Here is a 14,848-nt window from a genome sequence, read left to right as displayed (position 1 = left end):
ATGAACATATGTTCTTTCCCCAAGCCAGGCACAGTTCTGGGCACCGGGGTCCCCGAGGGCGCTGATCCTGGGTGGGACACAGAGCATCATGGTGGGACCAGCAGCCGTCTCACCCCATCAGGGGGGTCCCAGGGGAGTCGGTGCTGGGGAGGGCTTACTTTTTGCCTTTATATTCCTACTTAAACACATTTTTTTTGAGACTGTAATGCACGTATGAAGCGAGTTCAAGCATTGCGACAGGGTAGGAGGGAGAATGAGTTCCCCCTCCACCCACCCTGACCCCGGCTCCTCTGCCTGGAGCGGCACGGCACTGATTCCTCGTGTCTCTTTTCACGGAGCATCACACGTGGACGTGCATGTGCGTGTGTGCGTGTGTGAACACCGGCAGATAGCATGCCTGCCCACGCCTCTTCTGTGCGGGGAACAGACCTTGGGGACGGGTGCCGAGTTTCTTCATGTGCACGTGAACCTGTGTGTGTGAGGGTCTGCTCACCACATAATCTGGGAGATTTGTCACCTGATTTGGGTTCTTCTAGTTGCTTCCTGTATGACCGGCACTTTATCTAATACCCAGCCCTCTATTATTTAAGCTGGGGTTCGCTAAGCCTTTTCTGCAAAGAGCCAGATAGTAAATATTTTCAGCTTCTTGGGCTGGACTGTCTGTGGCCACCACTCAGCTCTGCGGCCGGGGATGACCCACAACCCCACAAGCATGGCTGTGAGCACATGAAACCTGATTTATAGACAACGAAATGTGCATTTCGTAGAATTTTCACCTGTCCTGAAACAGTCTTCGTTTGTTATTTTCCCTCAACCATTTAAAAATTTTAAAAAAGGAATTCCCTGGTGGTCTAGTGGTGAGGGCTCTGCACTTTCACTGCCGAGGGCCTGGGTTCGATCCCTGGTCGGGGAACTAGGATCCCACAAGCCACATGGGGTGGCCAAAAAATAAATAAGTAAGTAAAATTTTAAAAAGTAAAAAAGAATTTAAAAATTTCTTTTCAAAAAATGAAAAAAAACCCAGAAAGAATGCCAGCATCAGCTCCGTGGCTGGACGGAAGCAGGTGGTGGGTGGTATTGGGCCGCGCGTCACGGTGGTCTGTCCCCAGACGGTGTCTGCAGCGAGGGGACAGGTGTGCCGGCCTTCCTCTGCCCACCTCCCCTGCCGGGTTTGGTTGGCTGTGTGACATCCATGCCTTTAATCTCAGCCGCGCAGATGAGGAGAGAGGTGGGCCTGCAACATCTTACCTCCTCTCCCCTCTCCTTGGTTTTCGTTCCTTGGGCCCCATGACAGCACACACCCAGCAGAGCCTTCTCATCGGGGTCTGTGGCTCTGGAAGCCCCGGGCCTAGGTTCTTGCAGGTTCGGAGCCTCCCTCTGGGCTGGACCGATTGGCTGGGGTCGGTTGTCAGGTGCCCCTTTCCCTCAGGTGCCCCAGCTGGGGGCGGTGCGGGGGACTCAGAGGCCTGGTGCCCGTGGGGCTGGGCGTGGGGGGCCCCCGTTCACCTGGAATGTGTCCTGTCCCTCCCCTCGTTCCGCGTTTGCCGGGATGCAGCGCCAGTTCTGCTTTTGGATCCAAGTTGTCCCCTGTGCCAGGAGTCTTGGTAACCTCGCGGAGTGCTCCGCTGGCAGCACCCGCCACTTCCCCCGGCCCCGCTCCTTTCCCTCCTCCTCTGCCATCTCCGGCTTCGGCTTCTGGGCTGTTGCCAGCACCTTCTGTCCCTGGGCTGCTTTGGGTGCAGCCTCGTGTGGCGTCACCGAGTCTCCCCTGCACGTCCTCGCCCCGGCTCTGCTCCTTCCCTTTTCTTCTCCTTTGCCGGCTCCTGCCTTTCCTTTGAGCCCCATGCCTCTGCTTTAAAGCCTTTAATTCCCGTGGACCAGTTTTCCACTAACTTACTTGAATCGACGGGAAACCATTCGGACTGGATGTTTTTGTGAGGCAGATGTTTTCAGGGCACATTTTCACTCTGCCCTTTGTTTGTTTTTTTGGCTGTGTTGGGTCTTCGTTGCTGCGTGCGGGCTTTCTCTAGCTGTGGTGAGCGGAGGCTACTCTTCGCTGAGGTGTGCAGGCTTCTTGTCGCGGTGGCTCCTCTTATTGCGGAGCACAGGCATGCGGACTTCAGTAGTTGTGGCACGAGGGCTCAGTAGTTGTGGCGCACGGGCGGGCTTAGTTGCTCCGCAGCATGTGGGATCTTCCTGGACCAGGGCTCGAACCCATGTCCCCTGCATTGGCAGGCGGATTCTTAACCACTGCGCCACCAGGGAAGTCCCCCTCTGCCCTTTGTTTGCATGTTCCATTCCACTCTTCTTAAGTGGTATTTTCTTTGCTGTTTTCTCTCTGGCAAGGGCAATTCTCTCTGGAAGGGCACGGTGAGGGCGGGCAGGGGCTGCTGGGAGCAGCTCCCCCGCTGTCGCTGAGAGATCCTGTGGGGACAGTCACGCCGACACACACGCGTGCACCAGCATCCCTGCTCCCGTCAGGCAGGGACGGCGTGTAGGTGCCTCTAGCCCCTTGGGGCCTCCCGGCTACTGCGGGGACAGACGGGTCCAGGGAGGCACGTGCCACGGCCCTCGGTGCCCCCAATTCCTTCCGACGCGGGCCGTCAGCCCTGAGGGCTGCCAGCCTCTTTGGAGAAGGGACATGGTGTCCTGCTGGCCTGAACGAGTTCTGTAGTTGCTGGGGTCCCCCTCACCCCGGTCTCATCAGCCTTGACCGCCCTTCTGTGTGTGTGTGTGTGTGTGTGTGTGTGTGTGTGTGTGTGTGTGTTGTTGAGGTTTCTTTTTTCATCAAAGCTACATTTGATAGCCCCCCGACAAAAGCTCTGTCGGACCTGGGGCAGCTAGGTCGGGGTGGGCACTCAGCAGGCACGGCTGGGCCGGGGCCCGGAGCTGAGGGGGCTCTGGGTACGGGGGCTCCCACCCTGGGGCCATCGGGGTGGTGGGTCACATTCCTCACCCACCCTGAGTGTGCTCTGGGACCAGTGTCCAGCTGGGCTCCTTCCCCCTCAGGCTGCTTGGGAAGGGCTGGGGGAGGGAGGGAGCCAGGAAGGGGCGTGGCTTAGGGTCCTGGGGAGGGGTCAAGGGGCGTCAGTGCTCTCAGTGCCCTGCAGCCAGGCGGTGCCCTGGCTCTTCTTAGCCTCCAGGCCTGCTGCCAGCAGAATGGCTTTGGGTCCAGCTGGTTCTGGGGGGCAGAGGCCGGCCCCTCACTTCCTTCCCTCTAGAAGGGTCTCCCACACCTGCCCCAGCTGCCCGCCAAGCTGGCCACCTCCCTGGTGTCACGCCGCTCCCTTGGGTGTGTGGCCTCTCGGTCCTCCTGGCCTTGGCTGAGTCTTGCCCCCTAGCAGCTTCGAGTCAGGGTCCGTCCAGGGCCACACAGTGGGGATGCTCATGGGCCTTTAGGGGACATCCTTCAGGTGTCCTCTGCTTGGAGAGCCTCCTTTCAAATCCTGCTCTGCGGAGACTTGAGGGTGTTAGGCCGTGGGATTTTTCCAGAAGCTTCGGGTTCCAGACCAGTGGCCTTCTGTTCGTGCGCCTTTCCAGAACCCGCTTAGCATGTGCCTGGGAAAGTGCAGTTCACACGTGTGAGCCAGGTGTCGGGAGCATCTGCCGGCTCCTCCCCAGTGTCCAGATGTCACACAGCAGAGCCCGAGGGGACAGGACTGAGCCCGAGGCTCTCCCCTGAGAGCGGAGGGCTGAGGAGTGGTCCATTCATCCCGCAGCCTGGTTAGGGAGGCGTTTCTCCAACACACTTGGGGCGGGGGAGCCGGTCCAGGGTCACTGCGCTTTCCCCAGGAGGAAACTCAGGCTTTTCTGCACGAGGAGGCATCAGCCACGTAGTTAAAGAGCAGCTCGGGGTCCCGGATCCCTCAGCCCACAACCCGTTTCCCTGCAAGAACATCCTGTATCCTGGAGGCATGGGCCCTCTTCTCCTTTTCTTTTCTTTTTTTTTTTAAATATTCATTTATTTGGTTGCGCCGGGTCTTAGTTGCAGCAGGTGGGCTCCTTAGTTGTGGCTTGCGAACTCTTAGTTGCAGCATGCGTGTGGGATCTTAGTTCCATGATCAGGGACTGAACCCAGGTCCCCTGCATTGGGAGCGTGGAGTCTTAACCGCTGTGCCACCAGGGAAGTCCCCCTCTCTCCTTTTTATTTTTTGCATTTCTAGCCTTGAGTGTTTTAGTTCATCACCTGACTCCTCAGATTTCTCACTGGGAATCTAACAAAACGGTCGACGGGCAGGCTGAGCCCAGCACCCTGTTGTCACGCCAGGCGCCTGTGGCATTGTGACTGAACAGCTGTGTCTTCTGGGAGGGGGCTCGTCCCCATCTAACTCTAAATGAGGGTCCTGCTGGCACTGCTGACATGAGGGCTAGGTCATTCTCTGGGGGGCCGTCCTGGGTGCTGTGGGGTGTGGAGCAGCCTCCCTGCCCCCACCTCCGCGATGCCAGGAGCTCCCCCAGTCCTGACAACCACAGACGTCCCCAGACATGGCCCAGTGTTCCCCGTGGGGCGGGACTGCCCGGGTGAGGAGCGCTGACTTTCTCATCGTCGCTGCTGTCGTTGTTACTGATTTATGTGGGTGGACACCCCCATGCGTGCTAGTCGTGGGTGGGCAGCACCCTTTTTAGCAGGAACTGGAGAGTCAGTGTTTTCGTCGCCAAGCAAAACATTTCTTTGCACCCATGTGACAGCGGGATCCTGGGGATGGTGAGTGGACTTAGCCACTCCCGAGCTGTCGGCCAACTCGGGCCTCAGCGCCGTGTGCTTCCCTGGTGGCCCTGAGCTGGGAGAGGGTTCGGCTCCCCCAGGGTGCGTGGCTGATGCACCAAAAATGGGTTGGTTTAGTTCCTTTTCCCAGAGCTGTTGGGTGGGTGGCCCACTGGACGCCCTGGAAGGAGGTTCGGGGCTTGCAAACACCCACCTGGGCCCGTGGGGCTTGCACAGAGGTCACCCCCGACTGGTGGAGAGGAAACGTGGAGGGGGAGGTCCATCCCCATCCGTGGCACCCTCCTGGGGTGGGGTGGGTGGGCCGGGTTGCCGCCACCTGCTGGGGGAGGGGTGTGGTGGCGCCTGCTGTGGTGGGGGCTGCAGTGTGACCTTCTCAGGCCTCCTCCCACTTGGAATTGTCACCCCCCACTGCCCGCCCCCCACCTCCTGCCTCTGGGCGGCTCACCCAGCCCCGCTTTACCCTTATTACTGTCCTACAATTTCCTTTTCTCGCTGGGATTTATCACCTGCGCCCTCCAGTCAGGGCTCAGGCCCTCGCCTGAGTCCTTTGTGTCCCCATGTCTCCCCACCACCTAGAGCTGCGATCGCCCCCAGTAGGTGTCACTGGAGCGAGGGCGCTGGAATGAGTGTGCACTGCGGCACCAGGGTCTCTGCTCTGGGGCCTCATCTGCGCGGAGTCCCGAGCCGGGCACGTGGTGGCCAGAGGGCACGGTAGCAGAGCCCCTGGGACACAGTGAGTGCATCCCAGGCCGAGGGGCGCACACAGCCCAGCCTGCCCACATCTGCTCACTCTGTGATCGCGCACGTCCTCTGGGGCTGCTCCCACTTCTCCAGGCCCTGGCCCCGTGCAGAGGCAGGCACAGCCCCCTACCCTGCCGGGTGGTGCCCAGATAGGCCTGGCCCCGGGTCTCCTGGGAGCTCGGTGACACGGACAGGGGGTGCTAGGTGCCCCCAGGCTCTCCCTGCCCCTCACCCAGTCCCAAGCGACCGAGCCCAGGGGAGGCGCCGCTGACCACCCTCCCGCTCCGTCTCGCAGATCATCCCCCCGAAGGAGTGGAAGCCACGGCAGACATACGACGACATTGATGACGTGGTCATCCCGGCGCCCATCCAGCAGGTGGTGACGGGCCAGTCGGGCCTCTTCACGCAGTATAACATCCAGAAGAAGGCCATGACGGTTGGGGAGTACCGGCGCCTGGCCAATAGTGAGAAGTACGCGGGCCTGGGTGGCGTGGCGGGCGAAACGCCAGCTCGGGGTGCGGAGGGCGGGGCGCACGCAGCCCCCACAAAGCCCGCTCTGTGTGCCCTGGGTGGGCCTCAGCACCCCCAGTTCACAGTCCCCCGGTTCTTAGGGGCAAAATCCAGACCTTCACCCAACCCAGGGCCACGCTGTCCACCTCACGCTGCCCTCAGCGCTGGCTGCGGGGCCGGCCCTTCAGGGCCTGCCCGTGTCCCCTGTCCCCGGAGCACCTCCCCGCCCCAGGACGTCTCGGCTCTGACAGCACCTCCCCAGAGAGGGGCTTCCTGGCACGTCTCCCCAAGTGCCTGGTTCGCCATGGCACACTTGGGCATGCGCACACACTCCCGGGAGCTCACAGGCGCGTCGTGGGCACTCATGGCACGCGGGCACGCTCCCTGGCACACAGCACCGCTGTTCACTCCCCCTGTTCTGTGTAGCTCCCAGCCCCCCTCAGTCGCTGAGGTCTTATGTGCATCTCTGGCAGTCTCTTTGCTCTCAAACAAGCGTCCTGTGAGAGCAGGCGTTGTCTGTCCCCTCATGCGCTGTCCCTGGCCACCACGGTGCCTGTCGGTGTCTGCAGGGTGGTAGGAGGACAAGAACCGTCAAAACCCAGGTCCCTCCTCCGGCTCCCGTGGCCCTGGCGTGTGGTCTGACCTGGGGGCCCCGGGCCCTGATAGCTGGCGAGACGGGACCCCTGGGTACCGTTCCAGGCAGGGCTGCCCCCCCGCCGTCCATCCACCTCACCGCCTGGCAGTCACCACAGCTCATCCGTGGGCTCCGGGGCCGTGCCCTTGCCGGGAGGGCGGGTATCTGAGCGGAGCCCCTCCCTCGGTGTGTCTGGCAGGTGCCCTGAGCCCCACATGCTCGGTTTGTCCCCAGGTACTGCACCCCCCGGCACCAGGACTTCGATGACCTGGAGCGCAAGTACTGGAAGAACCTCACCTTCGTGTCGCCCATCTATGGGGCTGACATCAGTGGCTCCTTGTATGATGACGTAAGTACTGAGGCCCCTAGGCGTCCCGGTGGATGTGGAGGTGTGGAGGGGGCGAGCGGGCTCCACCTTGGACCACAGAGGCTGGGGTGACACGGAATGCTCCACGGGGCCTTCTCTTTGGGCTCTGGTTGCAGGCACGTGCCAGCTCAGGATGAAAGGAAGAAGCCAGAGGTTTGCAGAATCTTCCCTGCCAGGTCATAGTGCTGCCCCTGCCCCTGATCCCACGCTCGGCCGCTGACCTAGCGGCCCGGCCACAACGCAGTTCTAAAAAGATGACATCGAGCGTTCCGTCCCTTCTCCCAGGGGCCTCTCTAAATTCTCGGTTGTTTGAGTGCTTTTCTTCTCAAGTTTCTGTCACTCCATCTTCCTGGAAACCTGGGAGCCCGAGTTCTCAGCCATCCAGGCCACCCCTGGGTCCACTCACGTCCAGTCCCTCTGCTGGGCTGGGAGGGCCCTGCTCCTCGGCCTTTGGGCCTCTGCCGCCCGCGGCCTGTCCAAGGGCGAGACAGGCCCTGGTCGAGGCTTGATGCCGAGGTCCCCGAGGGTGCTGGCATCAAGCAGAGGGAGGTTTGAGTGGGATCGTGTTTTGGGGGGGACAATTTATAAATATTTATGGGACCTCGGATAGCCCTGGGATGGATCTACCGGGGTTAATTTCAAAGCTCTGAAGCCTGAATCTCTCCTGGGTGCGTTCTGCACGGGGTACCCTGGGCTAGGATCTGGCCCTCTCCACTCCCCGGGGGCCCCCTCTGCCTCCCTGCGTGCTCCCCCCGGTTGTTCCCCTGAAGGTCGCCTGAGGGGAAGACTCTTGTCAGCTCAGCCCTTCTCCCCTGAGGGCAGCTGCCACCTGTTCTTGGGTAGCGGGGAGGTGGGGGCAGGAATAAAGTCCCCTCCTGAGAAGGGTTGGGACCCTCCTTGGCGCCCAGGGGAGGAGCCTGTTAGAACAGGCGGCTTGTGATTCCCAAAAGGCGTGGGAAACACACGACTGCCGCTCAGGTCCCAGCACGGATCGCTGCCAGTGCTTCGCTTCACCGGCTTCACGGAGCCCAGCTGACCTGGGCCCGGACCTTCTGTTAGTGGGTCCACTTTGTGGTGCATGGTGCCGAGGGCATTAGTTTGTTACCTGGAAGATGCAGGTCAAGCTCGAAGTGAGCTCACCCACTGCCCCCAGAACTACAGGGAGATGCCCTCACCCCGGGGGTCCAGACCGAGTTTGCCCCTGTCCTGCTTCCTCCTTTCTGGGCCTCGGTTTCCCCATCAATAACATGGGGCCTGGCGGGCGCATGGCAGTCCTTCAGTGGGCGTGTCCCGGACCCTGAGCTCACACTCTTGGCCTTGATCCCAAAGGGTCAGATGACCTGCAAGGCCAGGCCTTCTCCCAGCGAGCACACAGCCCCTGGGAGCAGGCCTGCACCTGCTCGGAGGACGCGGCCCCAGAGGCCCTGTTGCACACTCTGCAGCCCAGGTCCCTAACCGTCGACTCCCACCGGCACCTGCACCCGCACCCGGGCGCACCTCCCCCAGCTCCCGGCTACGCACCTCTGAATGCCAGGATTGGTCACCTTGTTCGTGGCAGGTTTTGTGGTTACACAGGTGTGTTTTAGCACTGTGGGCCAGCTTGCCCTTGGGCCAGTGCAGAAGTTCCTGGGTCGGGTTGACGGGGGGGCCTGGCGGGGCTGTGGCCCCAGGGCTTTCTGGGGCCTCTTGGGGCCTGTCTACTGCTCCCCCTGCTTCTCTGCTTTCTTCAAGGGCCTCCAGGCCCGGGGAGAGGGGCCAACCTCCAGGGCCCCCATTTCCCATGCCAGGCCGCCGAGGCCTGGACCACCCTCCCTGGCAGCCCAGGATCAGTGCTGGGCTTCCAACCCTCTCCGGTTTCATTGTGTTTGCGGCTCCTCCTGGAAGCTGCTCGGGCAGGAGGACCGCTGTGCGTGTCCCCAGGGACACGTCTGGTCTCTGAACACAAGGAGGGCTGTTTCCCCTGGGCCTCTGCAGGCAGGGCCTGGCGCAGTCCTGGGCAGGAAGGCACCTCTGTTCTTTTTTTTAAATTAAATTAAATTAATTTATTTTTGGCTGCGTTGGGTCTTCGTTGCTGCGCATGGGCTTTCTCTAGTTGCGGTGAGCGGGGGCTACTCTTGGTTGTGGTGCGCGGGCTTCTCATTGCGGTGGAGTCTCATTGCGGAGCGCGGGCTCTAGGTGTGCAGGCTTCAGCAGTTGCAGCATGTGGGCTCAGTAGTTGCAGCACACAGGCTCAGTAGTTGTGGCTTGCAGGCTTAGTAGTTGCGGCTTGCGGGCTCTAGAGCACAGGCTCAGTAGTTGTGGTGCACTGGCTTCGTTGCCCCAAGGCTTGTGGGATCTTCCCAGACCAGGGCTCGAACCTGTGTCCCCTGCATTTTCAGGCGGATTCTTAACCCCTGGGCCACCAGGGAAGTCCCGCGCCTCTGTTCTTTAAACACCATGTTTAGTCCTTAGAGCAACCGGGCGATTTCCCCGCAACTCCAAGTGGGGACATCGAGGCTCCGTGGCTGGGAAACTTGCTGAGTCCCACTCTCTGTGTCCAGTCCCAAGCAGGTGTTAGAATCTAGGCTGTCTGACCGGTGGCCCCAGCTGGCTATGCCCTGTGACCTCGGCCAGCTGTCCTCTTGACTTGGCCACAGTGTGGACCTTGGTGCCTGGGGGTTGGTGTTGCCCAGCTCCTCCCGCCAGCCCGATCCCAGCTTGCGGCTCTGCTGCTCGGTTTATGGATCGTGACTTCTTGGAAGGGAATTAGACCCCAGCAGCCTGATGGGATGGAATAACTGAAGTTCATGTGCTCGTGTACAGGTGGGCGTGGAGTCAGATGCCTGATTGTCAAATGACCTGTCCTTTTCCATGTAGAGTTTTGGAAAGTTAGTGCTAGTTGGATTGGTTTTATTTATTTGTTGATTATCATACTTACTGTTTTTTTTAAGCGTTATTGAGATATAATTCACATACCACACAATTTGCCCATTTAAAGCGTGTAATTCAGTGTTTTTTTGTATATTCACGGAGTTGTGCAGCCATCACCACAATTTTAGAACATTCTTACCATCCCCAGAAGAAGCCCCATCCCCGTTAGCAGTCACTCCCATCCCCCTTCTCAGTCCCTGACAATGACAAACCCACTGTCTGTCTCTGTGGATTTGCCTGTTCTGGACGTTTGGCATGAATGGAATCACACACTGTGTGTCCTTCTGTGTCTGGCTTTCTCACTGAGCAAGCATTGTGTTCTCAGGGTCCACCCACGTTGTAGTGAGTATCAGTGCTTCTCTCCTTTTCATGGCCAAATAATATGCCACTGTATGGATGGACCATATATTCTTTATCCATTCACCAGCTGATGGACATTTGGCTTGTTTCCACTTTTTAGCTATTAGGAATAATGTTGCTCTGAATATTCACGTGCAAGTCTGTGTGTGGACATGTGTTTTCATTTCTCTTGGACAGCTACCCAGGGGCGAATTGCAGGTCACATGGTAACCCCATGTTTAACTTTTTGAGGACCTGCCAGACTTTTTTCCTAAGCAGTTGCCCCATTTTCCGTTTCCACCAGGCAAGCCTGAGGGCTCTGATTTTTCCATATCCTCACCCACACTCGTTATATTCTGTATTTTTTATTTTAGCCATCCTGGTGTGTGTGAAGTAGTATCTCATTGTAGCTTTGATTTGCATTTCCTGGTGGTAGTGATGTTGAGGGTCTTTTCATGTGCTGATTGACCATTTGTATATCTTCTTTGGAGAAATGTCTATTCAGATCTTTTGCCCATATTTAATTGGGTTATTTGTCTTCTCATTATCGAGTTGTAAGAATTTTTCATGCATTCAGGATACAAGTCCCTCACTTGATAAATGATTAGTGAGTATTTTCTCCCGTTCTGTGGGTTGTCTTTTTACCTTCTTGGTTGTGTTCTTTGAAGCACGGCAGTTTTTATTTTAATAAAGTCCAATTTTTCTGTTATTTTTTCTTTTATTTCTTGTGCTTTGGGTGTCTTATTTAAGAATCCTTTGCCAGTTCCAAGGTCGTGAAGATTTGCCCCTATGTTTTCTTCGAAGAATTTTATAATTTTGGCTCTTACATTTAGGTCTATGATCCATTTTGAGTTAGTTTTTTTATATGGTATGAAGAGGGAGTCCAAATTCATTCTTTTTCATGTGGACAACCATTTGTTCCAACACTATTTATTGAAAAGACTGTTCTTTCCCCCACTGTGTAGTCTTGGTGCTAGGTGGGATCCTGAATAATAATAGTAATAATAATAATTGTTGTTAGTTTTAGATAGGTATCTTTTCTAGGGCAGTTTCAGATTCACGGCGCAGTCGAGAGGAGGGTGCAGAGAGTCCCCACACGTGCTTTGCTCCCCTGCACCCTCAGCCTCGCTCTCTGTCAGCGTCCCCACCAGAGCTGTGCGTTTGCTACACTGATGCCTTGTCCGTGTGTTTGTTACATTGGGTCCCTTGTCTGCGACTCTGATCCCAGGGTCCGTAGTTGACATTCAGGCTCACTCTTGGTGTCATACCTTCTATGGCTTTGGACAGGTGTATAATGGCAAGTCTCTGCCGTTATGGTGTCATACAGAATAGTGTCACTGCCCTAAAAGGCCTCTGTGCTCCAGCTGTTCGTCACTCCACTTCCCCCAAGCCCTGGCAGCCACTGATCTTTTTACTGTCTCCATAGTTTTGCCTTTTTCCAGAATGTCTTATAACTGGAATCATACAGTATATAATCTTTTCAGATTGGCTTTTTCCACTTAGTCACATGTAACATCTTATGGAAAAACCCAAACGACCTTTTTGGCCAACCCAGTATTTACGGGTCTTCCGTGTCTTGTCATGGCTTGACAGCTCATGTCTTTTTAGATCTGAATAACATTCCATTGTCTGGATATATCGTGGTTTATTCTAACCGTTCACCTACTGAAGGACATCTTGGTTGCTTCCAAGGTTGGGCAATTACGAATAAGGCTGCTGTAAACAGCCGTTGCAGATTTTTGTGTGCACATAAGTTTTCGTTCAACTCCTTTGGGTGAATACCAAGGAGCGTAATTGCTGCAGCGTATGGTAAGAGTATGTTTAGTTTTGTAACCTGCCTTCCAGAGTAGCTGGAGCATTTTGCATTCCCACCAGCAATGAATGAGGGTTCCTGTTGCTCCACATCCTCGCCAGCATTTGGTGTCATCAGTGTTCTGGATTTTGGCCATTCTTATCTGTGTGTGGTGGTACCTCATTGTGGTTTCGATGTACATTTCCCTGATGATGGGGAGCATCTTTTCATGTGCTGATTTGCCATCAGTGTATCTTCTTGGGTGAAGTGTCTGTTCAGGTCTTCGGCCCAGTGTTTATGTGGGTTGTTTGCTTTCTCATTGTTGAGTTTTAAGAGTTCTTTGTATATTTTGGACAACAGTTGTTTATGTTTTACAAAGATTTTCTCCAAGTCTATGGCTTATATTCTCATTCTCTTGAGGACCCCAAATTTTGTTTTTAAATAAAAATTCAAAAATTGGAGGCTTGTCCCTAGAGAACCTCTGGGTTTGCTCTCACGTGCTGCCGACGGTTGTAGTGACGGCCCCGCGAAGGGCTCCAAGGCCCAGTGCAAGCTCAGCGGGGCCGAGGCAAAGCTCAGTGGGTGAGCCTGCCCTGGGTTCTGGAAGAGGATTTGGGGCTTTGGCGCCATGTGTTTGCCGTGCCTGACCTAGTACCACAGTCTCCTTGTACTGAGGGGAAACTGAGGCCCAGAGCAGAGAATGCCTTGGCCCATGATGAGTTATCGCCCAGCTTAGTCTAGACCCCGGGTCCCCTGTCCATGCGGGCTGGATGGGGGCGGGTGGCAAATGGACAGGGCTTTGGGGAGACGACTGGTTGCTGGTGCCCCCAGTCTTGGGCATCTTCCACTTGAGGCGACCCTGGGCTTCTCATGCTCGCGGTGGGGGTCTGATCGTGGCCCTCCTCCATGTCCTGGGCTCTGGCCACAGCTCACCTTGCAAAGACCGACCTGCCAAGTCGGGCCTAAAACGTGGACGCGGTGGGTGGCACTGGGTGGATCTGGGGCATGAAGGGACGCTGCCATGCACTCAGCATCTCAGCAGCCCCGAGGCTTCCCCGGGGACTGGAAGTCAATGAAAGCATGTTTTACGAGCTCTTATGACAAGACGGGGTTTGTTTGCTCGTGGCGTTAGGAATAGATGAGCCTGGTGGGTGGGGATCCCTCGCTCGTTTGCCTGGCTCTGAGTGCCGTCCCCGTCTCCGCTGTGGGAAGGTGCGGGAAGGCCTGTCTGGCACGTCGCTGGGAGCCCCGCTCGGCATGTTCTTCCTCCTCTGTGTCACTGACTTCCCGGCACGTGAATTATTCACCGCCAAGCGTGGCCGCAGCAAGGCCTTCCCCGCCCATGATTCACACACAGCTCAACGTGGGGTCCAGGGGAAGCGTTGCCTGGCCGCCTGGCCCAGGGCAGGGGGCCTGTGCCTGTCGGGTGTGTGCCGCCCAGGGTGGGTTTTGGACCCCTGGGGTGGGCGAGGCTCGGAAGCAGGCAGGTGTGGGGCAGAATGCTGTTTGGGCCCTGGGCAGGGGGTCACACCGCAGCCCGGGCTCCGAGGGAATGACGCAGGTGTCTCACTGCCGGCGTCTGGGGGCGAGTGACGGTGGGGGAGGCTGGGGGCCGGGGTGGCTGGCAGGCTGACCGTGTGCTCGCCGCCATGCAGGACGTGGCCCAGTGGAACATCGGGAACCTGCGGACCATCCTGGACATGGTGGAGCGCGAGTGCGGCACCATCATCGAGGGCGTCAACACCCCCTACCTGTACTTCGGCATGTGGAAGACCACCTTCGCCTGGCACACGGAGGACATGGACCTGTACAGCATCAACTACCTGCACTTCGGGGAGCCCAAGTCCTGGTGAGGGGCGGCCGCAGCCCCGCCGGCCGCTGCTGAGGGAGGCGGGGCTGCCCAATGGGCGAGGGTGGGGGCTGTAGTGGCTCCTGGGGCTGCACCTGGGGCTGTCGGGCAGGGCAGGCAGAGGTCGGGGTTGGGGGCTCCGCCGGCCCAGCCCCCGCTAGCTGAGGGCACGCACGCCCCCCAGAAACGCGCTTACGGATCCCCGGAGCCTGTGGTTTGCGCTCAGAGCACCTTACACTGAACGTGGCTGCTGCCAGGCTTCCGGTAACGCCTCTCAGGGCCGCGCTGTGCTGGGGGCTTTGGGACCGCGGGCCTGGGGAGTGGGCGGCCTTGTGCCTGAGCCTCCCCTCGCCTCCCCTCGCCTCCCTCTTGGCCTCCAGATTGGGGGGTGGTGTTAGCCGTTTGCAGGGTGTGGGCGGGCATGCTGGGCCCTGCAGGGCACTCTGTGAGCAATGGGCCCCCCAGGCTGGGGCAGATTGCCAAGGCGGTCGTGTTCTGGAATCTCCCAGCTGAGCACTCCCCTGACACGCAGCTTCTGCCAGGGGGCCGGCAGGAGGCCGTCTTTGTTCGCTGTGTTTCTAGCAGAGACTTCTGAGCCGGGGGCTTCGCATCGCCCTGCCTCTCCCTAGCTGTTAGAAGGTTCTGTTGTCACAATAATCATCGCGGCTCAGGGGAGCAGAGAGGTGCTCAGGAGCTCAGCCAGTGAACCCTCACCTTTGTATTGGGGGGGCCACCCAGCAGGGACCCAGGCGGACCCTGGCCAAGGCGCCCCTGTCTTGTCCCAACAGAGAGCTGAGCCCCACGTGGCTGAGCCTGTGCCTGCCGGCCTGGGGGAGGGCCCCCTACCCCCTTAAGTCAACAGGGATGTTCTGGGGCCCTTTGCTGAGGGGCGGGAGCAGGCCCTCTGAGCAGCGGACCCGGGTGGGAAGCCAGGTCTCCCTGTCGGCCGTCGGCTGTGTGACCACCCTCTCCTCGCCTCT

General features: G+C 58.2%; 1 protein-coding gene across 1 annotated transcript in view; it reads left to right on the top strand.

The window, feature by feature from the left end:
- The window catches only part of KDM4B (lysine demethylase 4B), a 134,001-nt gene that overhangs the window by 40,410 nt on the left and 78,743 nt on the right, over window positions 1-14,848 (top strand). Inside the window, 3 exon segments of the mRNA XM_079915879.1 lie at window positions 5,763-5,938; window positions 6,846-6,960; window positions 13,675-13,868. Of these exon segments, the coding sequence (XP_079772005.1) occupies window positions 5,763-5,938; window positions 6,846-6,960; window positions 13,675-13,868 (485 nt within the window).

The sequence above is a fragment of the Stenella coeruleoalba genome (genome assembly GCF_951394435.1).
Source record: "Stenella coeruleoalba genome assembly, chromosome: 3".
In the NCBI taxonomy this organism is placed as follows: Eukaryota; Metazoa; Chordata; class Mammalia; order Artiodactyla; family Delphinidae; genus Stenella; species Stenella coeruleoalba.
The sequence above is the reverse complement of the archived record's forward strand: the minus strand, read 5'-3'. Positions and strand labels throughout refer to the sequence as shown.